This window comes from Neoarius graeffei, chromosome 16 (genome assembly GCF_027579695.1).
Source record: "Neoarius graeffei isolate fNeoGra1 chromosome 16, fNeoGra1.pri, whole genome shotgun sequence".
Taxonomy (NCBI): Eukaryota; Metazoa; Chordata; class Actinopteri; order Siluriformes; family Ariidae; genus Neoarius; species Neoarius graeffei.
Genome location: NC_083584.1, coordinates 38,003,877 through 38,030,100, shown reverse-complemented (window position 1 = coordinate 38,030,100; position 26,224 = coordinate 38,003,877). Strand labels below are relative to the sequence as shown.

The 26,224-nt window shown below is 41.4% G+C and overlaps 1 protein-coding gene across 1 annotated transcript in view; it reads right to left on the bottom strand.

The window, feature by feature from the left end:
* The window catches only part of ubp1 (upstream binding protein 1), a 62,694-nt gene that overhangs the window by 4,345 nt on the left and 32,125 nt on the right, over positions 1–26,224 (bottom strand). Inside the window, exons 2-13 of the mRNA XM_060942907.1 lie at positions 23,223–23,374; positions 23,052–23,128; positions 19,219–19,324; positions 19,023–19,129; positions 18,704–18,856; positions 18,495–18,605; positions 9,355–9,468; positions 6,648–6,748; positions 2,101–2,152; positions 1,874–1,967; positions 1,658–1,748; positions 1,465–1,577 (exon numbers count right to left, since the gene is read on the bottom strand). Of these exons, the coding sequence (XP_060798890.1) occupies positions 1,465–1,577; positions 1,658–1,748; positions 1,874–1,967; positions 2,101–2,152; positions 6,648–6,748; positions 9,355–9,468; positions 18,495–18,605; positions 18,704–18,856; positions 19,023–19,129; positions 19,219–19,324; positions 23,052–23,128; positions 23,223–23,374 (1,271 nt within the window). The remainder of the gene's footprint in view (positions 1–1,464; positions 1,578–1,657; positions 1,749–1,873; positions 1,968–2,100; positions 2,153–6,647; positions 6,749–9,354; positions 9,469–18,494; positions 18,606–18,703; positions 18,857–19,022; positions 19,130–19,218; positions 19,325–23,051; positions 23,129–23,222; positions 23,375–26,224) is intronic.

The following is a 26,224-nucleotide window of genomic DNA, read 5'->3' as shown; positions in this document are numbered from 1 at the left end:
ACAAGTGAAATCGGGCTATTGTGCAAGGTGCATTGTGCACCCGAGCCACACGTGGCGCTACACGCCCCATCGTGTTGGTACACTTCCGGTTGTCGTCATGAAGAAGAGCTATAGTGTTGCCAGAAACTGCTGACGTTTTCCAGCCCAAAACATGTTCAAATCCGCTAAAATGCACTTAAAACCCCCAATCTGGAAACACTAGCAGTTCCGTGCTCAAGCTGTTAGGCTTGCTCTAACAGACTATGGCTACAAACTCTCCGGCGCAGACCACTGTTTTGTAAGACAACTTATTTTGCACAATAATATTTTTCTAAAGTCCATTTTTTGCTTACAAAAAAAATTTTTTTTTTGCTTACAATTTAACTTATGTCTTAATAAACACACAAAAAGTTCAATTGTTTTGTTTTTATTGACATTCTTCAGATGTTGGACATATATATATATATATATATATATATATATATATATATATATATATACACACACACACACACACAAATACAGTGACTTGTTTATGTACACAATTCACAGCTATGCAACAGCTGTACAGATGTATTTGGTGATACAGTAAGTGAGCTAAATTTTAACAGTGCAAACAATGCCACAAAAAGAAAAGATTCATGCCGTTGTCATGATTCGTTGTCATGCCGACCGAGGCTGTTGTGTTTCCCGCTTGTGGTCTCGTCACTCGTCACTTCCGGAAGTAGCTCGACAACTAGCTCGATAGGGTATACATGCTCAAAGTAGCTCGGCAGAAATCGCATAAACTAGGTCGTGTAGCTCGATTCCGAGAAATCAAGTTCGGTTCAATTTCAGCCGAATTAAGGTGTATACATGGCATTTTGAACTTCGATTTCAGTCGAGCAACAGCAGAAATTCGATTCTCTCTATGTGCATGTAAACGTAGTGACTGACTCCATTACTATAAAGCGCTGGTGACCTTTGTTTCTCAACGATTAGCTTTAGAAGGCTTCAGTGAAATAAAACATAAAAATACATTCAATTGTACTTGGTTTTCTTTCTAATCCAGGGTAAGAAAAAAAAGACATTTTGTCCTTTTTGTTTTTATTTCTTCAGAAATAGAAGAGCGAATCTCAAATGTGCAGTGAATGTTCCATTATAAAACCAACTTTACCACGATGCATTTAAGTAGCACCGAAATTAGGCACCGAAATCTGCGTTGCAATTTGGTCTGGTAGATCTTATAGGGTTTCACTACCAAACCTTATAGGTAGATGTTCTGAACAGATAATCAAGGCTTTCACAAGTACAACATCCTTCACATAAGTTGGTATGCATGCATACTGAATGAACACACAACTGTTGGCCTGGCTCATAAATGATCACACTACATATATATTATTTTCAGATTAGATATTACGCAATATTATAGACTTTTTTTGACAGAGAAATCTAGCCTTCACAGGTTTGAGTCTCAATGGCTGTGTAAGCAAGCGCACACACCGTTTATGGCTGTGGGACTGCCGTGTTCTCCGTTCTTACTGTGGCAGCGTCTCTCCAGCAGGGGACTCTCACACTCCTGACACACGTACACAGTCAGCCGAGGTCGAACTGCCCTGTAAACACATGCACACACTTGTTTATTTACCATCATTTTAAAACAACACTCACTCTCACACACACTTGGGGTAATTACTTTGATTTTAGTGCGTTATAGAGGCGGATCCCATCAGCTGGCCCACAGATCTGTACCAAATCTTCACGAGTCAGTTTCAGTAGATCAGAACCTATAAAATGCACGCACACACACACACACACACCATTGATTACACTACCAATAATAGCCGAGTTCATGGTGCATGTTTTTTTATTGCAATTTTCTACAGAAACAGAGGCAGAAAGAGGGACTGACCTGAGAAATGAGTAAAAACCCGGCTATAGGAGTTGAACCTGTTCTTAAGAAGCCACTGTTGCACGTCCTGTACAGAAGCTGTTGGGCTTAAAGACTAAAAATAAATAACCAGAAAGAGAAAAATAAAAAAAAGTGAGGACTGTCATCCATGCAGCACAGTAACAACTCTCAAACTGTACAGATACTGCAATTTAAACAAACGAACCTAAACAAAAGCTGGTACTAACCTCCATGAAGACCTGGCTAACATCTCCTTGGTGCTTGGGTGAAGATGATTCACTGAGATTTAAAAACAAAATGCTTGTCTGAAATGTCCATGTCTCAATCTTATATCGTGTGAAACAGATATGAAGTAAAAGAAAGAGGCATCACTGGGTTAGTGTCATAAATGAGAAATTACTCGATTTTACGAATTTGTACAATTTACTAGGATTCTGACCATCATGTTCAGATGAAGAGTTCAGAGCTCAGATGAGAGTTTCTTGCCATTTGGAGAGAAATGCTAGACATCATCAGTTCTTGTTCAGAGCCCAGGAAATACTTGTATACATACGCAGTACCGTTCAAATATTTTGGGCTCACCTGTCCTTTTATTTAACACTCATTATTTTATTTCCTATACATAGCAAAATACCTCTAAATAATATCAACGAGACAACAGAATGTCTTGTGGATGTAAGTACTGTGCAAAAGTCTTAAGCACATGTAAAGAAATGCTGTAGACCAAAAATGACTTAAAAAATAATGAAATGAAATGTTTCAACATTAAATACTATAAACAGCAGTAAGCCATAATAAAGGCGGCATGGTAGCGTAGTGGTTAGCACTGTCGCCTTGTAGCAAGAAGGTTCCGGGTTCGAGCCCAGCGACCGACAGGGGCCTTTCTGTGTGGAGTTTGCATGTTCTCCCCATGTCTGCGTGGGTTTCCTCCGGGTGCTCTGCTTTCCCCCCCACAGTTCAAAGATATGCGGTTAGGTTAACATGGGGCAGCCATGGCCTGAGGTTGGGCTGAAGTGCCCTTGAGCAAGGTACCTAACCCCGAACTGCTCCCCGGGTGCTGTAGCATAGCTACTCACGGCTCTGGGTATGTGCACGCGCATGTGTGTGTTTACTGCTTCAGATGGGTTAAATGCATTTCTTCTAAATGAAACAAAGTCAATATTTGGTGTGAGATGAACTTTTCCTTTAAAAATAAAAGTAGTCTCGGGTACAATGAGTGCAGTTTTATAAGGAATGAGCTGTAGGTTTTACTGAGCATCTTACAGAACCAGCCACAGGTCTTCTGGACACTTTGACGGTCACATTTGCTTCTTAGGGCGTATTCACACCTACGTTGTTTGGTCCGGACCAAACGAACCAAATTTCCCTTGGTCTGGACCTTTTGGGTTGGTCTGAATACAAACCACCGAACTCTGGTCCGGACCAAACAAGCGGACCGAGACCGAGCTGCAAGGTCGGACTCGGTCCGGACCAAAGGAACCCTGGTGCGGACCTTTTGGAGGTGTGAAAGCAGACCGGACCTAATCTGACAGTTTTGCTTTTTTGTACCTCGGGAGCTTCTGTCGTTTGTCGAGCATTATGGGAAACAGAGTCTTGACACTCCACCGCAAAGTGCAAATACTGTTTCGGTTGTCAAGGGAACCTTACAACAGTCATTCAGTCATTCAGACCAGTGGTAGGCTAGACTACAGAGTACAAAAAAATGAGTAGGGGGCAAACGTGGGCCGAGGAAGAAACGCGTACCCTTGTGGATATATGGGCAGATGTCCACATATCTGAGCTTTTGAAGAGAACACACAAAAATGCCGACGTGTTTGCTGTATTCAGTGAGAAAATGAAGGAGAAGGGGTTCACGCGCTCCCCAGAACAATGTCGGCTAAAAGTGAAGAAACTCCGTCAGACCTACATTAAAATCAGGGACATTCTTTCAAAAAAGTGGCAGTACTTGCGACGCAAAAAAGAAATTCATCTATTGCGTGAAGAGCCAGAACTGTCACAACATGATGTGCGCTCATCAGCGCTATCCTCCGTAGCCGCCTTGCCCTTTGTCGTCGTCGTTGATAAATTACTTGTACAACAGCATAGTAATCGCACAATTGTGAAAACAGTAAAAACTGGAAAAAGCATATAGCTTTGATGACATTAAAAAGAATAACAGCACGGAAAGCCTCCATGACTACTTTTGAACTTAACGCTTTGTGTGCGTGTCGTCTCTGACCAATAGCTGAACTAGACCCCGAAGCCGTTTGTTTTCAGGATAATGGCTGGCTGATGAAATTATTGGCTGGCTAGCTGACTCAGCCAAAACCTTAATGGCTGCTGCAGCCACCAAAATGTTTATGGCTACAAATGGCTGATACTGGACGTCACTGTGTGGCATATATCCGGGTGAACGGATCAAACAAATGGGGGGAATAAATAGCAAATTATCACAGGTCCCCTGGTCTCTTACTTCATTGTAAATATAAATCTAGCAAGATTGTAGTTCAATGCTAATAATAAGCTAATCTGGATTGTTCGAGGAAGGCATCTAGCTATCTACTCTCACTAGCAATGACCAGTGAAGGACTGGCAGCTATCTTACTATGATGAAAGTAGAGTGGTGGAGTACTTTTTTTTTTATCAATCTCGAAGTATGTGAAACAAACAAACAAACAAACAAAAAAATACCTTTACACTTTCCCTCAGCAGCGGCAAAGAATGCAGCCATCTCGTCGATATCGGAGTCGATTGATGCTCTGGGTGGGTTCCTGGGTTCCCCAGTGTATTGTGGTAACGGTGTGAGGGGCGGGAAGCCAGACAGGTAGTCACAACGGCAAGCTTGTGGTGGCTCTCTGTGCTGTGATATCAGTTCTAAATCTCTACAGTGTATGCCTATATGTCTCTATTGTGTTACTACTAGTGTGTACAGTTGATCATGTTTGTGTCACTTTTCTTGTAGCTCATGATGTGGATAAACCCATTATTTGATGTACACAATTCTTAGTGGCTCAGCCAAATTTTATTAGATAGCGGCTCAAATTGGCTTACAAAATTATTGGCTGGCGGCGGCTCAAATTCTAAATGGCGGTTTTAGCGGCGCCTGGCGGCGGCTTCGGGATCTAAGCTGAACGACCTCAGGGCGCGTGGCTTTGTTGACAGATTTTGGTCCGTTTACTAAAATGTACAGTGTGAAAGCGAACCGCACCAAAATGAAAAAATAAAAAAAAACATTTGGTTCGGACCAAAGCAAGTGAACTATCGAACTATCCTGGTCTGAATACACCCTTAGTTTCGCAACAAAACCCAGAAGCCTTCATTATGTTTTCTTTGTTAATCTGAAAAGTGGTCTCTTACGTAACATGCTGCTCAGATACAAACTTTTTTCTATAACATTTAATTTTGTGCTGGAAAATGAACGTTTGGAAAATCTAAAACGTTTTTGTACTGACTCAATGTAGAAGCCATAAAATAGAAATCTGTAACAAAGTTTGTATGAAAAAAAAATAGGGCGCCTCAGACTTTTGCACAGTACTGTATTTTCAGAAACTACACTGTAACTAAGTGGCAAATAATATACAGCAGTTATGGCTGTATAGCGATTTCCCTTCCAAGTATCGAGCTATGAATCTGATCACCACTTTCCAAACACAAAACTTCCTGCATAAGAAAAGTTCTCATAGCATATTTCTTGATATGATCCAGCTTTCTCAGTCATTGCTGATTTATCTGCTGTGCTGTATATAATTTTGAACACATTAAAAATTTCCTTTTTAAAACAATGATCTACAATACTTTCAAGTCTATGAAGATGTGTAATATGTGTAACACCATATTGTTTGCCTTTAATTTTCTACAGCATACTGGAATATTATAAACTGAGTCTGATTCCTCAGGTCATTTCAGGGAGTTTCTTCTAGAGTGTTGTGTTTCCCGTCACCTCCGTTTTGCTCTAGAGATCTAAAATCTACATCTGGGTTTCTATGAAGCTGCCACTTGACAATGTTCATTGCTAAAAGTGACATACAAATAACATTTATACTGAATATTGAAATCATCGATCCCATTTTTAATATGAAGACTTGGGTATCTGGGGTGTCATATCAGGAGTGCAATTGTGGCGGCCTTTAAGGCCACGTTCAGACTGTCAGTCAAAATCCAATTTTTGTGCATATCCGATTGGACTCTGATCATATGCTGTAAAGTCTGAACAGATGAAAATCACACAAGATCCAATTTTAATAAATCCTTTTAAAACCATATTCCTATGTGGTTTGAAATACGATTCAAATCACATTTTTGCCAGTCCATTCAGGTCTGACTGCCCTGATCAGATTTCAAGTGGTTTTTTTATTTATCTACGTCTATAACTTTTGATGGCACATAAAGTTCACGTTTACATCACACATACAGGAAACACGTACAGGAGCAGCCAAGCCTTCACCGTCTCTGATGCGGTCTCATTATTTTTATAAAACCTGTGACGTGGCCCCACATTGCCATCAGGAAAATCGGATTCAGACCTGATATGCAAAAAATCGGATTTGGACTGACAGCCTGAACATAGCCTTAGACAATCTGCTTCCTACGGATTCATACTGTTTTACTCAAAGTTGCACACAGTCACAACTGATTGTTAGAAAAAATGTTCCGTCTGATCTGAAAGTAATACAGCGTTTCAGGTCCATATTAGCCTCGCCATCTGTGCTCAGTATATACCTGTATCTGTAACAAAATGGATTTTATAATATTGCCAGCACTGACTAAAGGTAACGTACGTTTGAATTCTGATTACCTCTCGGGAACGGCGTTACTGTAGGAGTGCGTGTTGGAGGTGAAGGTTGGGGGAGCTGCTGTGTTTGGGTTCACGTAAGCATTATCAGGCCAAGGAGAACACTACAGGGGAAAAGAAAAAGAAAAAAAAAGAAAAGCAGCCATGAAGGCTATTAAACTCACATAGTGACAATGTGGCCATTTATTATGAAGTGTTCATTCTGTGTTGAAAAAGTATTACCCCTCCCACATTTAGAAAACATGTTTTACAGAACAACAACAAGTTTGTAGTATTCCATCAATTTAAGAATGCTACTGTATATATATTTATTTATTTATTATATAGACACATTTTTTTTTTATTTATATCATGTTTTTTTAAGAATGCTACTGTATATATATTTATTTATTATACAGACACAAGTGTTTTACTGGGAAATACACAACTTGTATTTTTTTCATACAAACTACATCCGAGACACTGAGGAACATATTTTCCAATATCCTCACTCATGAGGATATCGAGGAATTGTTTTGATAAATTTGGGTACTCGTTTGTTTGTGAATGTGTCTATGTAATAAAAGAAAAATCACATGTTGGCTTGAAGATATAAAGTTTATCTTCTCATGTTGAAAAACTCGCATTTTTCATACGAAATACATCCTGGACCTGAGTGACATAATTCCCAGTATTTCACTCTGCTGAGGTCACTCCCAGTGTTTTCCCGCTAACTTGACACACGTTGTCAAAATGGCGAACTGGTTCAAAATTAAAATTCTTTTAATTAACTTGCGTTTTTGTTTTTTTTTTTGTGGATGTGTCCATATAATTTAAAGAATATTACACGGTGGCACAAAGATATGAAGTTTATCTTCTTGTGTTGAAAAATATATCACTTGTTCACTTCGCTCACTCGTGAATATGTTCACCACTCGAAGATAAACTTCATATCTTTACGCCACCGTGTAATATCCTCTCTCTCTTTCTCCCCCCCCAAATGATCAGCATTATTGTCATTAACTCAAAAGCATAGGTCGCGTTAACCGACAATTGTCTGTCATTGACGGATTTTTTTTTTAGCTATGACGGAAAAATCTGAAGGCCGTCGGTCATTTTGACGGATGTTTACCGTTACCATTACCAATAACAATAATAGCCTAATAATAAAACATAATGAAACATATAATTGAAATGATTGGCAAGTTGTGGCAGAGTTTTCTTACATACAGTATACATAGTCTTCACTGCCGTCACTTTCAATCTGAGCCGACGTTGCGGCAGTCTTGATGTTCAGTGCATAGGCTACTCATGTATACACTGTAGCCACTGCGCAAGGCTGTTCCCCCCATCGCGCTCCTGACCGCGCTCTGACTTTTCTAACCACTAGCACAGTGAGATGTATTAACGTTTCCCTTCTCTGCAGAAGACATGTCATTTTTGCTATTAAAAAAAGAGATGCATTGGGTTGTTTGTGTCGTTTCCCTGCCTGTACGTCTTAATGCAATAGCGCTCATTTAGGCTAGTTGTTTTCTTGTTTTTAAAATGAAAACAATGTCGATTTATTGTATTCTTCTCCAGCAAGCTTAGGAAGCTTAGGAACATCACTGCTCGAATATCTGCTAAACTATCATTTTAATGAGAGCACGGGTAGACAAACTAACATTTAAACATAACTTCGTTTTATTTAAGACCTTCCGTGTCAGGTTCCAGGCTCCGCCAAGCCGAGCCGCAGGGTGCAGCTGCACCACTGGTGCAGAAAGACCGCATGCTGCAGGATTTCCTCCCTATGAAGAGAGTACTAGCAGGGTCGGGAAATCCAACTTTCAGAGGCTCTTGCCGGCTTCTGATCACTTCCCTGGGAGAAATGTTTCCCGACTTCAGAACTTTGGCTGAAGTGGCGCTGGTTATTCCAGTCTCCAGTGTCGCAGCAGAGCGCGGGTTCAGCCTTCAGAATAAAATTAAAACGTCAATGAGAAGTCGTCTGTCCGAGGCAAAGACGCAAAATTTAATGACAATTGCCTCGGCAGCAGTCTCCGTTGACGACTTTGATTATGCACAAGCGAGCTCCCAATTTAAATCCATGGGGGCCAGAAGGAAGGTTTGAGCTCACGCAAACAGGTCAAATTAGATCGTCACTTAAATCGTTGTAGTGGACTGTTCATATTTTAACTGCAATTGTCTTTCTACGTTGTAAAATAACATTGTTCATATGCCCGTTAAGGCACAACAGCCGCAATGTTTTTAGCGGAGGGAAAATGGGTTCACAAGTGACCGAACGTCAGAATCTCTGTTCATCTTTTTGCATCATAAATACATAAATAAATGATTAAATAATACAAGCTTGTTCTGTGAATTCATTTTTAAATGAAAATGAGTCCATGAAAACACAAGTTATTAAATATATAGCATTTATAGCCTATATACATTGTCATTTAAAAGTTAAAATAAAATGACAGATAATAATGGACAATGACGGAATTTTTACGACCCTGTCCGTCAAAATGACGGACAATGAAAAAGTCTAACGTAACCACTGCTCAAAAGAGTAAATATGCTCCCTTTGTGGGATATATGGCACTTTTTATAGCAATATGTGGCACGCTCAAAAGAGCAAAAGCTGGCTGTGCTCTCTGGGTGGGAAGGATGACATTACTGTGGGTTTCATAGTACTCTAACATAATTCCTTAGAAGTGTGCTTGAAAATGAAAAAGTGTGTGTGTGTGTTTACACTGCCTCTCTTGCTTTTGGCTGTTGAGTCTCCACAGTCTGCAGGGAGCGTGCGTTTACTTGACTTCTTTAGCTCGTGCTCCACAGCCTCTTCTATTACTGGCTCCAGACGAGTCTACACACACACACACACACACACACACAGCAGTGTAAAAATCATTTCAATCTTGGGTGAATCCACTGTTCATGATACTGAACCCAACATATGATTACAGCTTCACACTCAATTAGCTATTTGGCAAAAAGTTTGTAGACACCTAACTATCATTTCCATATGTGCTTTCTGAACATCCCATATCCCATTCCAGTTTCAGTTCCCTCTGCTGTCACAACCCCGATTCCAAAAAAGTTGGGACAAAGTACAAATTGTAAATAAAAACGGAATGCAATGATGTGGAAGTTTCAAAATTCCATATTTTATTCAGAATAGAACATAGATGACATATCAAATGTTTAAACTGAGAAAATGTATCATTTAAAGAGAAAAATTAGGTGATTTTAAATTTCATGACAACAACACATCTCAAAAAAGTTGGGACAAGGCCATGTTTCCCACTGTGAGACATCCCCTTTTCTCTTTACAACAGTCTGTAAACGTCTGGGGACTGAGGAGACAAGTTGCTCAAGTTTAGGGATAGGAATGTTAACCCATTCTTGTCTAATGTAGGATTCTAGTTGCTCAACTGTCTTAGGTCTTTTTTGTCGTATCTTCCGTTTTATGATGCGCCAAATGTTTTCTATGGGTGAAAGATCTGGACTGCAGGCTGGCCAGTTCAGTACCCGGACCCTTCTTCTATGCAGCCATGATGCTGTAATTGATGCAGTATGTGGTTTGGCATTGTCATGTTGGAGAATGCAAGGTCTTCCCTGAAAGAGACGTCGTCTGGATGGGAGCACATGTTGCTCTAGAATCTGGATATACCTTTCAGCATTGATGGTGTCTTTCCAGATGTGTAAGCTGCCCATGCCACACGCACTAATGCAACCCCATACCATCAGAGATGCAGGTTTCTGAACTGAGCGCTGATAACAACTTGGGTCGTCCTTCTCCTCTTTAGTCCGAATGACACGGCGTCCCTGATTTCCATAAAGAACTTCAAATTTTGATTCGTCTGACCACAGAACAGTTTTCCACTTTGCCACAGTCCATTTTAAATGAGCCTTGGCCCAGAGAAGACGTCTGCACTTCTGGATCATGTTTAGATACGGCTTCTTCTTTGAACTATAGAGTTTTAGCTGGCAACGGCGGATGGCACGGTGAATTGTGTTCACAGATAATGTTCTCTGGAAATATTCCTGAGCCTGTTTTGTGATTTCCAATACAGAAGCATGCCTGTATGTGATGCAGTACCATCTAAGGGCCCGAAGATCACGGGCACCCAGTATGGTTTTCTGGCCTTGACCCTTACGCACAGAGATTCTTCCAGATTCTCTGAATCTTTTGATGATATTATGCACTGTAGATGATGATATGTTCAAACTCTTTGCAATTTTACACTGTCGAACTCCTTTATTGCTCCACTATTTGTCGGCGCAGAATTAGGGGGATTGGTGATCCTCTTCCCATCTTTACTTCTGAGAGCTGCTGCCACTCCAAGATGCTCTTTTTATACCCAGTCATGTTAATGACCTATTGCCAACTGACCTAATGAGTTGCAATTTGGTCCTCCAGCTGTTCCTTTTTTGTACCTTTAACTTTTCCAGCCTCTTATTGCCCCTGTCCCAACTTTTTTGAGATGTGTTGCTGTCACGAAATTTCAAATGAGCCAATATTTGGCATGAAATTTCAAAATGTCTCACTTTTGACATTTGATATGTTGTCTATGTTCTATTGTGAATACAATATCAGTTTTTGAGATTTGTAAATTATTGCATTCCATTTTTATTTACAATTTGTACTTTGTCCCAACTTTTTTGGAATCGGGATTGTATAATAACCTCCATTCTTCTGGAAAGGCTTTCAATCTTCCACTCCAACCCTAGCAAACCGTCTTCATGGACATTACTTTGTGCACGGGGCGTTGTCCTGCTGGTTGCGGGTTTGTGAAGGGAAATTGTAATGCTACAATTGACAAAACATACACACTGTGCTTTCAACTTTGTGGTAACAGTTTAGGGAAGACTCATATATGGTTGTGATGGTCAAGTGTCCACAAACCTTTGGCCAGATAGTGTATAAACAATAAGAAATTAGTCCTTGCAATACATTTAAGGAAAGCATTTTTTCAGTCAAGTTTTTCTTGCTCTCTTTTGGCTCAGCTGAGCAAGAGTCTGATCTATAAATATTAAATGTTAATAATATGGCTATTTTTGTATTAGGAATGTATCAGTAATTCAACATGGAGATGAGTGTTAGGAGTATCATGGACTATGGTTACTTACATAACTAAATAAACTGTAGTTTTTAAAAGTGATCTTTTTTTGGCTGAATCCATCAAAATGAACTGAAACATTACACTAAAACACAGACATGTTGAGCAGCTATGACTGGTGTGGAGGAAGAAATTCACACGACAGTCAGTCTACATTTTGAATGTTTATACACACACACACGGGACCATAAGATTCACTGATTTGCATTGGTGCACTGATTTAAAAAGAAGTTCACGATGTGATATAATTTGGGATGAAATTGGGATACATAATTTTGAACATCTTTGCATCAGTAAAATCCATCCATTACCTATACCACTTATCCATCAGGGTCGCGGGGGAAGCTGACGCCAATCCCAGTTAACTTCTGGCAAGAGGCAAGGTACACCCTGGACAGGTCACCAATATATCATAGGGCTAACACAGAGACAGCCATTCACACTCACATTCAGCCACTCTGCTCCTCAGACCTGCCTGATCCATCCTGGTGCCCTGTGTCTGGTTGGAGTCTCATCGCATCGCTCCTGTGGAGGACGGCCCCATGTGGACAGTTGAAAGTCACACCTGGAGGACGCTCTGGACTCTTACAGTAATGCTTTTATGGCTGAGGACTACAGTTGACTTGCTAACTTTAGGACTGCAGTTGTCATGAACAGTTTTGCACTCAAGTTTCCATCAATGAAGAGTTATAACATCAACGAAACTGTCTTCATGTTAAAACTGTTAATGTTACAGTCATGTTGTCTGTTGTTGCCCAAATGAGGATGGGTTCCCTTTTGAGTCTGGTTCCTCTTGAGGTTTCTTCCTCATGTCGTCTGAGGGAGTTTTTCCTTGCCACCGTCACCACAGGCTCGCTCATTGGGGATAGATTAAGGATAAAATTAGCTCATGTTTTAAGTCGTTCAAATTCTGTAAAGCTGCTTTGCGACAATGTTTATTGTTAAAAGCGCTATACACATAAACTTGACTTGACATTCACAACTATTCACAATTTAGAGTAGCCAGTTAACCTAATCCATACGTCTCTGGACTATGGGAGGAAACCCACGCAGGCACGATGAGAACATGCAAACTCCACAGAGAAAGGTCCCAGCTGATGGGCAGGTTTGAACCCAGAACCTTCTTGATGCAAGGCAGAGGTGGGTGGACAAAGTACCCAACTTCATTACTTAATTCAAAGTACAGATCCCACTGGTCAAATGTTACTCCGATACAAGTGAAAGTTGTACAGTCAAATTTTTACTTAAGTACTAAAGTATTTGCTTTTAAAAATACTTAAGTATTAAAAATACATTTTCTGTCAACGCATTGTTGTATTATTGCCACAACGCTTACAAAACCTAATGCCTCTGAAGCAACTGACTGGATTTACTGATCTTGTAGAACCTGTAGAATAAACGCCTGGTAGAACATTACAAAATGAAACACAACTGAACTGAAAAAGAGCCATTGTCTTTTTTTTTTTTTTTATTGTAACACTCCTCCCCACCCCACAAAGCAGCATGGTCGTGCTCTGACCCAGCTCTGGCAGTGTGTGCACACATGCATGTGTATGTTAATCAGGAAGACAGTGGAATAGCTGTAAATGCAGCTTGCTCAGAAAATAAAAATGTCAATCCAACCTGCTTAAAATCCAGGTCCACACCTCAAGCTTAATAACTGCCCAACAGCAGCACTGCTTTAAGCAAGACAAAAAAATATATATATGCTAGACCATCATCTGAGATCAAAACAAAAAATTCCAACAATTTGTTGTGACTGACTAGTACAATACTGTCCATCTCACAGGTCTTCTGTGCGTGTGCAAGTGTATGTATTCATGCACATACGAATCTGCCTGTGGAATCATGGTGGTTTAACGTTAAGCTAGCTAGTCAGTGAAACTCCACCTGATATGCTAGCAAAATCTTTTCAAACTCAAAATCATACTGGGTAGCTAATGTTACTAGAAAATAAAAAATTTCTACATTTTGTTTATTTGGCAAGATTATGCTAAATCATTTCTGAAAGCACTTCAGATAAATTAACGTTATTCATGTTAGCATCACTCCGTTTTTACATGCTAACTAACAGTGCCCAATTTAACTGTGTTAACGTTAGCCGTGGACAAGGCGATGGCAACTTGGCGGGCAAATCCACAGAAAGTCATTTGACTAACTAGACTGCATAGCTATTGCAACATAATCGCTAGCTCTAAAAGCACAGACAACTTCATTCCAAGCTTGCTCTTGGAATACTTCCACAGATTGGACGGCGAGTTTTGTAGGCTGTGATGTGCTCCGCTTTAGGCAAACAAAGCAAACATTTAAAATGAAACGAATTTTTAATCCTTTCAGACAACTGAAACATGGGTTCTAGCTATAGCCATGAGCGCGTGCATTCCCCAGAAGAACCGCCTCCTTCCATTCTGCCATCAACTGATCATGTTAAATAATGCTGCGGAGAAATCACTGAACTTGATTTTATCCAGTCTATGGATGTGACGTGACCCTAATGATTACTGATAGACTGTCTCAGTGTCACCTGCAAAAAAACCAATCATGTTTTAGAAAAGAAAAACGCATCCACTTTCAAAGCCACTTCATAGTAACAAGTAATAAGGACCTTGATAGAAATGCAGTAGAGTAAAAAGTACGATATTTGTCTTTCAAATGTAGTGAAGTTAGTCATAAGTTTCCAAAAAAATTAATACTCAAGTAAAGGACAAATATTTAAAAAGTGTACTTAAGTACAGTACTCAAGTAAATATACTTTGTTACTGTCCACCTCTACTGTGAGGTGACTGTGAGAACCACTGCATCATCGTGCTGCCCATCAGTAAAATTCAATTTGTTAATGTATAATTATTAGTAAAGGCCCTTTGTCTTTATTATTTAGAAACGTGACCAATAATTTTATATTTAGATTGATTCCTCCTCCCTAAATTCGTTCTCAAAAGTGCTGTCTCATCGTCACTGCTGTCAATGGCCAATTCTCATCAAATCTCTTGGACAAGTCTCTCACAAGCTGGAGGCGGGTCCTGGTGAATCATACAAGAGTATAGAGGGCTACCGCATGACGTCACCGCGCCGCGAGATTTTGTTAGGCGCCATATTGGAAGACCAAGTACATGCACTCACAATATATAACAAAGTACGAGCGAGAGTAAAGTGACATGATGGATGATAATTCTGGTTATGTGAGTACATTACCAGCTGCAGAAAGGGCACGGTATGTGGAGAAACTGGCTGTGATGGATGGGTTTGACCCATATGATAAGACTCGCGGCAAGGGAGAATGGAAACATAAGGAGGACCGGACACCAATTCTGCCATCTGTTTGCTACCCAGACATTGTAAACTATTTGTTGTTTACACCCAGTGCCTACACTCAGTGTTCGATCTATGCCGATATTTTCAGGGGGGTCCCTTTTTTTCCCTTGGGGGGGGGGGGGGGGGGGGGGGCTTGCGCTTGTCTCGGAGCGCGGATCTCCAAACACATGAGAAGCCTTGCGCTTGTCTCGGAGCGTGGATCTCCAAACACATGAGAAGCCTTGCGCTTGTCTCGGAGCGTGGATCTCCAAACACATGAGAAGCCTTGCGCTTGTCTCGGAGCGTGGATCTCCAAACACATGAGAAGCCTTGCGCTTGTCTCGGAGCGTGGATCTCCAAACACATGAGAAGCCTATCTTACGCACATATCACGCGGACTCCACACCTCCACACACGCATCACGTCTGAAGTCATAACTCATCAGGGGAAATCGTGTCCGCATTGGCATGTTCAAAAAACAACCTCGCGTCAACAATGATACCACACGCAAGAAAAAAAAAAAAAAAAACAGTCAGGCTACTCAACAACCAACCTGGCAGCAGCAGTCGTTGTCATATCGGTTTATTTTATCTTTGATGTAAACACAACACTTCGGATATGCAAATGCTTCCCGTTACACACGATTGCTATGTCAATAAACGTCATTTTGCCAATATTTTAGAGACCCTCCAACATTTCCCAAATCATGTTTTCAAGGGATCTCATGTCTGTTTCAGGGGATCTCGGATCCCCCGAGTACCCCCGTAGTTCGAACACTGCCTACACTGCTGATGACTTGAAAGCCTACAAAGGGCTACAGGCTTACAATTATGTTGTTAGTGGCTTGGTTCGTGATATTACAGCTGTTATTAAGAATAACCTACACATAGTTATGGCCAAGGTAATCTTGTTGATATTTATCTTTTAATAATATATCTTTTCAGTTGAAAAATTAATACTTTTTGTTACTATTAAGGTATCCATAATTTAGGTTAATTTATCCAAATTATACATATGTATTTATGATATATGCCTACACAACAACTATGCTTTATTTATATAATAGGAGGGAGAGCAAGCCCCAAACCTTCCTAAATTATTATTATTATTATTAAATAGTAGAAGTCTGGGAGGCTTGCTCCTCATACAGTTATCAACTTGGGGCCAATTTAGCATGTTTTAAATCTGAATTTCTTGCGTTTGCTTACCTCAAAGTGTCCACAGATCATGCACAGACTTATCCATTATATCCACAGTTTTTTGCCAAGTCTCACACAGGTTTCTTTCAAGTCTACTGCTGGGCCAATAAATCATAAATAAAACAGCTCAGATTTGTTTGTTTAAGTCGTTTGCCACTCCACTTTATTCTCGTGGGTTCACATACTGCTGCCGTTATTATCCCCTTATCACGAGTTTGTTGGTCTTCCAAAATGGCGCAGGGTCTGTTTACTTCCGGTTTCGGGTGACGTCAGTGAAAGGGGTCTATACGGTATGAGAACAGGAGAACTGTCATGGTGGCTTAAGGCCAATTTATGCTGACAACGCAGTCCTCGCAGACGGTGTCACAGATAGCGTCTGCGTAGCCCCCCCCACCTTCGCAGACGCTCTGCGCACACCTCCCAAAAATTGTGACCACCGCAGAAGCCTCGTAGACAGCGTCGCAGACAAGAGGGCTCCGATTGGTCCACTCTACATCCGCTGTACATGCACTTCCGCTTCCTTACTTTCCCAGTTTGGTTTTTCTTCACGACCGCCATTTTTAAAAACACGAGCGAAGATGGAGCAGCACGAAGAGCGGTTGATCGAGGAAGTGAGGAAGTACGTACATCTATACGACTCCAGTTCTAGTCATTATAAGTAACCGGAGGATAAACACTCCACTAACCACATCCACCAACTACTCCTAGTGATTTCGCGACTTCGCGCCCCCTTGCGTTGTAGCGGTGAATAACATCGCGCACGCCTATTACTCCCCGCTCAACGATAAATTACAACTGTCTGTGAAAAGCTGTCTGCGAAAGCCTTGTCGCAAGAGCATGCAGAGGCCTTTACTTGCTGTGGCTTCAGTGGGATTTCAAAATAAAAGTCCCTTCTTGTGCCAGACCCTCTTCAAGTCACATGGAGGATTCCCAAGGAGGAGGAACAGCTACCATATTGAATTGCATCGCATAATATCTTTTGTGCTCTATTGTATTGCGCTGTGTTGAAACAAATTGTGTCGAATCACAATTCAGCGCAGTAGGGGTATATTGTGTCATATTTAAATAATATTGGGTGCCTTTTTTCATGGTACATCAGATATATTCCATTCAGCTAGCATGATATTGAACCAGTTGAAGAGGAGTTCAATATCATGCTAGCTGAATGGAATGTATCTGATATACCATGAAAAAAAGCCAGCCAATATTGTTATACATATACATTCGATGGAACAATTATAGATTTTACAAAAAGTTGAGAACGGGGGTGGGGTGGGTGGGGTGTTACTTGCCAGTATGAGCAGCAGAAAACTTTCCCATTGAATAAATCAAACCAAATGAATGAAACCCGCTAGAAGGGAATATATACGTGTTATTTACCAGCTGGGACGTCTGTATCGTGAAATACTGTGAATGAGGTCTTGAAAGTACTGACTGAGGCCCTCTGGGCCCAGTTCAGTATTCAAGGCCGAGGTCACGGTATTTCACCATACGGACCGACCTTAAGCTGGTAAATAATATATTTATTTTTTCTTTACCAAATTCTAACAGAAAACGAGAGCACCCGAAAGGGAAAACCGAGCCGAGGTGAGCCGCCATTTTGAACCCTCATTCACGGCTATCATGCAAATGGCTTCCTCCTCGGTATACAAGTACACTTCCATGGCAGGAAAAAAAAACTACATTTTGCCGCCTATGTAGTCCCCTATTTATACAAAATTGAGTCATTCAGGATTCAGCCATGTTTTTACTCGGTGTCAGCAACAGTTACAGGTTTTTAGCTTTCTCCTGAAATGTTTTCTTTTATTTTGTCTTCATCAGGGTAGTAAAACTCGCTTTCGCTGTGAACACTGTTATCGCTATCCATGCTGTAAAATTAATGCTATTATACTGAGAAATGCGAAAATAAACATTGACAAAAAATGCTACTATGTTTGTTGTTGTTGTGAACGAGCGAGTCGCCAGAGGTCCGTAACTGGGGTCCATATCATAGGATACGGACCTGCTCGCTAGCCAATCACAGCGCAGGATTTGATGGAGCCCGGACTGCGAAAAAAATAAACGTTTTTATTCCACTGAAAAAATGTCCTGTATGTATAATAATGTATTGTATCGCATTAGTAGTTGCTTCATATTCATCTTTAATGTATCGGATGGCTGGCAATGCAGCGAGATGTGTATCGTATCAGAATCAGTAATGGAGATGCCCATCTCTAACACACACACACACACACATACACACACACACACACACACACACACACACACAGTAAACTTGCCTCTGACAGAATAGTAGTATCATAGGAAGGCTGATATTTCTCTTTCTCCTGTGCACTCCTTTTTTCCATCTTCTCTCTGTCAGTCTTTTGCTTCCGGTCTGCTCCCTTCGGCTACACACAGACACACAGAGACTCAAGCTCCACAAATGTACTCTTGGACCATATGTCACCCAAACGAACCCCCACAGGGACATGGGGATGACTGTTACCTTAAATACTTTGATCTGGCAGCTGGCAGAGTGCAGGTGCTCTAAGTACTCTCCGTTCTCATTCTGTTTGAACGTGTCGAGCTGGATGCGGAACGGTACTCCCTTCTCTCCACCGTGCTTCCTCGGTGTGAACTCTGTGCTTATGCAGTGCACCTTACCACAACAACCACAAACACACAATTACATTACGAACCTGTGTGCTCGCTTGCACGCGCACGTGTGTGTGTGAGAGAGTGTGAGCGTGAGAGAGAGACAGCGAGAGTGCGCGTGTGTGTGAGAGAGAGAGAGAGAGAGAGAGAGAGAGAGAGAGAGAGCTCACCTGTACAAATACAGATGCACGTTTGGAAACATCCCACAGAAACTCAGCAGCATTGAGCTGGGAGCCGTGGGTGTGGGGCTCAGTAATACCCACACACATGGGGATATCTACAACAAATATGAAACACTCAGTGTTTTCATAAATCACTGCATTTCAGGGAAAGAGTCAAATCATCTGCTGTGTAGCAAAGATATACCAATGTCAAGAAGACGGTCGCCAGGGCGATTCCACTTCCAGCCTTCCAGCTGTTGATGCTCCATGTACTGCAGCCTCCGATCATGAAACACAACTCTCACTATACTCTATACACACACACACACACACACACACACACACACACACACACACACACACACACACACACACTCACTGCAGCCCTCTTTCTCTTCTCTACTGAGAAACCAAATGTTTGTATTGTTAACTGTTGAAATTTAAGAGCATATCAATTTTTAAACAAACTATATAAAGGTATCACTTGTGTTGAAACTTAGTCACATCCAGTGAATCATGTTGACTCTTATGTGAGTCTTCTGTCTTTTCAGTTCAACTCAATTTAATTAACAGACGCTGACAAAGCGGCTTTACAGAAGTGAGCAGATCACAGGCAGTTTTCTTACAGCAAGCTTTCCAATGTTTTCAACATTTTGCTGACACGTTAAAATGAAGGTCACTTTAGGTATTTTATACTGTTACTTTAGATTTTTATTAATGTATTATTTTACAGTATTACTACTATTTTATATTTATTACTTTAGGTATTTTCTTGGGGGATTAAAAAAAATGATTTGAATTGTTGAATCGTTCAAACGGTCGACAATACGGCTACATCAATTTACCGCCAAGATCCAGTGTGAACGATTAAAAACTAGTACTGCAGTTGAAAGTCAATGCACACACTCCAGTTTGCTCATGTGTTAAGAGGGAATGTGAAAGAGAGACCTTGAATGCTTAAATGGCAATAAACAACCCGCAAAAAACTGTTGTTCCCTCACCAGCCTCTCTTTTATTTTCTCTTCATAAGACACAAAAATGCAGCTTGTCATGTTACGGAGAATGCACAAAGCACTAACTCCTGTTCTAAAGACTTTACCATGGTGGAAAACTTCAGTTTAACAGAACTGAATCATATCTAATTGGTGCTGTACGGAATCGTTTTGTATTGTATTCTACATATGGAATCATCTCAAAGAGGGAGATTGGCTAACTTGAGTAATATTGAGTAACTTGAGTAATATACCCGCCCAAAGGGATCAGTAAAGTTCTATCTAATCTAATCTATTCACATTTACATGTCATTTTTGAATCATATCTAATTACTATAATAGAAAAACAATAGTCACGTGTCATCGCTCTCCTAATACTCAGTGTAGAGCTGGGCGATATGGCCTAAAAAAAAAAAAAAAAAAAAAAAAAAAAAAAAAAAAGATTTTTTCACAAAAAATCTAATTTTCATCGATTTTTTCCCCTCTACTAAAAATCAAACTACAGATGACAAAGAAATGGTTCAAAACAAGTTTTACCTTTATTTTGTTTTCACTTAAATTTCCCCTTTGGGGTTAAAGTGCAACCAGAAACCAAAAAGAAGCCAAAAAAACAAGCTTGTAGATGAGATAACATCGCAATAGCATCTGTGATTGCCTTCCACTGTGCCCCATTCTGATCATAAGGCACACAGTTTGAAAACGTGTCAAGGACGGCTGCTTGCTTTACTTTGGATGGTGTGCTAGTGCTGCGGCTGTTTTCATTCCGCTGGGAGCAGCACTTCTCCCACTCTGCTGCAGGCTTCTGTTTAAGGTGTTGGAATAAATTCGGCGTACTGCTTCCTTTGGAAGCAACCGTTTTCAAACACACCTTACAACGAGGACTTGTTTGGTCTGCGTCCGACGCTGCAAAACTGAACCAATTCCAGATCACGGAGAAAGTTACTTCTTTCTTGGGCACAAGTTGCGGCTTTCCCCCCAATCGCTGCCATGTTGTTTGTGTGTGTCTATGGCAAGCGCGCGGGAGGAGGGCTATAGTGTCGGTGCCTGATCCGTTCTGCACATGCGCAGAGGGGAGCGTCGGTGGCGAAAGTTAAAACTGAGAGAAAACCGATTTTTCATAAAAACACATAGTCCTTAACTGTAAATTCGAATGAATCGATAAAATCGATTTAATCGCCCAGCTCTCTCTCAGTGACACCTCCCCTCGCCTTAATAACAGCAGTCCTGTCAGGTAAGGATGCCACCAGTCTCTGCTCAGTTTTAGCCCACTGCAACTCACCTAGAGTTTCTGTGGACGTATTTTGGTGTCTCGCTTTCCAATGTGGCACAAGAGAAAAGCGTTTGCACTATCATCCAAAGATTGTGAATTCGAATTCCAGTAATGCCACAGCTATCCACAGGCAGAAGTCCAAGAGAACAAAATTGGCCGTGCTCTCAGGAAGGGAGGAGTGGCATACTCCATCTCCTCTTTCACTCACAGTGACACTAGCCAATCATGAATGTCTGTGAACTCATGTATGCAGATAGCACTTTCCTCGGAGTGTTAGGCCAAGTTTACATTAGACCGTATCTGTCTCGTTTTCTTCGCGGATGCACTGTCCGTTTACATTAAAACGCCGGGAAACGGGAATCCGCCAGGGTCCACGTATTCAATCCAGATCGTGTCTGGTCCAGTGCTGTGTAAACATTGAGAATACGTGGATACGCTGTGCTGAGCTCTAGCTGGCGTCGTCATTGGACAACGTCACTGTGACATCCACCTTCCTGATTCGCTGGCGTTGGTCATGTGACGCGACTGCTGAAAAACAGCACGGACTTCCGCCTTGTATCACCTTTCATTAAAGAGTATAAAAGTATGAAAATACTGCAAATACTGATGCAAATACTGCCCATTGTGTAGTTATGATTGTCTTTAGGCTTGCCATCCTTCCACTTGCAAGTGGTAAGTGACGCGCATGCCCAATATGCACTGGAATCACACACACAGCGGCTCAGTCCCGAATCACTGCTCGTGCACTTCACTCGCACGCTCTGTGAGCTGCGCAGGGCCGGAGTGCGCACCCTCCAGAGGGCACTCGCTGTTCAGGGCGGAGTGATTTGGAGCGCAGGATGCCTGCGGAGCCGAGCGTATCCGTGTATTGGCGTTGCTGTGTGCACGCGAATCGTGTATTGGCGTTGCTGTGTGCACGCTAATCGTTTTAAAAACGTTAATCTGATGATCCGCTGATACGGTCTAATTTAAACCCCACCTTAGTTTGAAAAACGTGTTTACATGTTTCTAAGGAAGCAAGTAGACGGTAGCTGTCGTGTCATAGGAGAACGCTGCCTTTCCGCTCCAGTGGGTGAGAATTAGCCATTAATTAAATGAGAGTGTTTAGGGCGAGTCCAACAATTGTGCAGGTTAGTCAAATTGTCCCACGGTTTCATCACGTCCGTCCAACACGCGACACACAGATTCGGCCCGACGCACCCTACAGTTATCATCCCGTCACGTGTCAGCATTGTGTTCTGCATGGACACAAAGAACAATCCAGTTTTATGCCAAGTTTTGTTGTTTTTTGCACCATTCTGTGTAAACACTAAACTGTAAATGTTACTGTGTGAAAATCAGCAGCTTCTTAAACTCTCAGCCCGTCTTGCACCAACGACCACGCCACGGTTTTACATCACTGAAATCACACTGTTTCCCCATTCTGATGCTTGATGTGAACATGAAGCTCTTGATATGTATCTGACTTTATGCACTGCTGCCAGATGAGTCTGGCTGAGTTAATAACTGCATGAATGAGCAGGGACACAGCTGTTCATATTCAAGTATAGCTTAAGTAACGAACGAGATAAGAACATTTGACTTCAGTCGAGAGAATTTTCTTTGACCGTTTCCTGCTGGCAGGTTTGAGCTGGGTGGGAATTTGATAGTACTATGCTACACCGGGTAATTACAAGGATTTTGCTGATGCTAAGTGCCTGCTTGGCTGCAACCACAGAAACTGAAGTGGCTTTAAGTAAGACAAAGAAAAACAGGCTTGCGTGCGCGCGCACACACCTTCACAGACTTGTTGTTGAGTTCTGGCATTTCCCCCCTCTTCCTGTTATCTAGCAGACGGATCTCGTAAGACTGGCCTGAATGCATAACATAAAAGAAAGGAGAAGATGGAGATCAGTGAGCATGCATCACAAAATTAGTGTTTATGGAACACAGGCTGAGTTTAAGTACCTTGGTTTAGGTAGGTGAGAGTCTCCTCCTGCAGTTTAACAGCTGGGGAGGTAGCAGCACACAGCACATACTGAAACGGGGGATTCTTACTCTCAGACTCAACTGAGGAGTTCCCGTCCTCCTGCTTAAAGATGGGCAGAGCCAGCACATCACTGTGGAGAGAGAGAAAGAGAGAAAACTTCCGAGTATAGTAACTGGTTAAACAAGCCTTTACATTTTGGCACTATACATATCCAGTTGCCATGGAGACCGGCACAGGGGAACCACCTCCTTGCTCGAGATAACACACACCATGTCTACACACAGATGTGCAAACAAACAGTCTCTTTAAATTCACTGAGCCAACAATGCAAAAACACCACACCTTGTTCACATCAGACTACAGATGAAATAGAAAGTGTGAAGCAGTCACAGTTCCCTAGAAAATCCTCAGTCACATCCTGCGCACCAACCAGGGCAGTTCAAACAAATTCCCCAACGCAAAAAAAGTGTTTGAATTCATCATCTACATGTTTGAGCACAAAAGGTTTTTGTGTGTAGTTGTCCAGCAGACAAGCAGATTCCATTGGTTTTTTTTCTTCTCTCACTCACAACCAGATTAAGATAAAACCCTTCTCCCTACTGACAGCTGCAAACCTTTTCATATTGTTTGTATAGACCCCTTCGCAGTAAACGTCATTCATACGTAAGCGGAAATTGCGCGCACAGCCTGGACCCAAAAAAGACTCAGAAATGGCTAGTTGTTGTGTTGTCGGGTGTCAGAATCGTAGCAGTGATGGGGTTAAAATGTTCAGAATTCCAGCAGGATCTCGCCCATTCCAAAAAAAAAAAAAAAAATCGCCGACGTCCATGACTACAAGCCATCAAACGTGTAGACTGGGATGAAAGCACCATCAAAAATGCGCGGGTTTGCAGCGCCCACTTCATCACAGGTAAGATCAGGCTATTTATTAAATCTTTCTTTTTTATTCTTTCTAGTCTTCGTTTATTGATGTAGCAAAATACTTTGGTAACGTTTGTCTGATTAGCTGGGTCATAGTTACACAATGTAATGAATATTGTTAGCATGTTAACTTAGCTTTGCATGCAATTTTGTTTGTAGGAGAGGTCTCGCTTGACTCAAGCAGTCCAGATTTTGTGCCATCATTATTTGTGTATGCCGAAAATCACAATTTTAAAGCAAGGATGGAAAGGTAAAATTGTGTGCCCTCGCTCTAAATGCCAACTTACGTTGACTGCTCTAACCTAGCTCCCGCCCCGTTCAGTTTCATTTCTGCTCTCTGCCTCTCGCTTTTTACGCAGCTCTGATTTCTCTTAGCTGCACTCTTTACACTATCATTCCTTTCATGCCATTACCTCCTGCAAATTGCTGTTTAGTGTTGGTATTTGCTGTTGTAGCTAAAGCCACATTGCCATCACATCACTGGCATAATTTGATTAAAACAAAATGAATATTGATGAAAATTGAAGGCAAGGGCATAAACATGATGTGTCACATTAGAAACTTTTTAAGAAGAGTCTAATTGCTGGGTTTCATGTGACATCACATCCGCCTCATTAGTTATTCAAAACTTTAGCTGGTGGTCTACCAAAGCCCAGTTGACAAAGCGTTTGTACGGAGAAGGTGCATTACTTGCATGAAAAATGCCTTATGCTTACATTGTTTTAGGTTGTTCAAATCGAGCAAACCGTGAAACTGATAAAAGTTTCTTCAGGGTTCCCCGTGAACTAATAAAAAAGGGTGAACGAACACAGGATTTCACAAAAACACATCGAGAAAGGTGGCTTTTGAACCCCTCACTGAAATCGAAGGGAGCGGAATCGAAGCATGCTCGAGTTTGCAGTGATCACTTGGTGAAAGGTTTGTATCTCCCCCTCAGCTGTCCTTAGCGTTTTCCAAGTACTTTTCTTGCTGTGTGTCGTTATTTTACGGTACTTTGTTTGGTCATGAAGTGCTGAAGTCCCCAGCTGTTTCTTTGTTTACTCCTCACAAAGTCCATATGCATGAAGGTTGTGACAAAATTCCTACCCAGCCGTACAGTTACAATGCGCCGTGATCACTTCTCCGTCTTGTTTAACTAAGATCCAGGTCTTTAAAGGGGTTTCTGATGATCTTTGTGAATGAGTTACCTGAGAGATAAGAGCCAACACAAGTGAGAATCAAGCAAACTGTTGTTTGTTTACACTTCAACTTGTAGCACTTCGTTGTAAAGACGCGAACGAAAAACTTTAAAAACAAACAAAAAAACCCTCATACTTACACGGGCAAAAACAATACAGGATTCATTCCGCAGCGATTTGATCCCGAGGTCCTTTACCCAGCCACATACAAAAAAGTTGTAAGCCTCCATACTCTTCCACACTTTCATCTGTTTTGCGGTGTAGAAGGCCGTCTGCAACACCAGATAGTTCGAGATGTCGGGGAACTCGACTGAAGGGTAGTTTTCGAGATCGTATGACAAATCCTTCTTTCCCAGACTGTAGGGGTCGATTCCATTGCACATAGCAATCTTTTGAATATATCTAAAGCCAGCAGTGGCTTCTAGATTATGAGCATACTCTGATAAGTTAATCGCTAGTTGTTTATACTACAGCAGCCGTTTAGACCAGCAGCTTATTTCACTTCTGGTAAAACCGCTAAGGAAAGTCATGTGACTGAAACCCAGCAATACCTGGGTATGAGAGCCATCTCCTCTCCTGGGGGTTCATATTCTCGTTTGTTTCTCTTAGTCTGCATTAACCCACATTAACTAACTTGTCATACATTATAACATTACGTTAGGCACTATTATTTCCGAGCAACCAAAACGTGACAGGGCAGCACGCTGGAGCTTTCACATGCTTGGTGGGCTTGCTGATGAATTTATCACTTGCCCACCCTGAATACATTTTAATGCTTAAAACCCCATGTTCTAATTTTAGTCATCTAATGTCACCTACAGACTGAGATTTCAGCAATCATCTAAGGTTTTTGCAAGCCATACTGTGTGATCTAATATGGC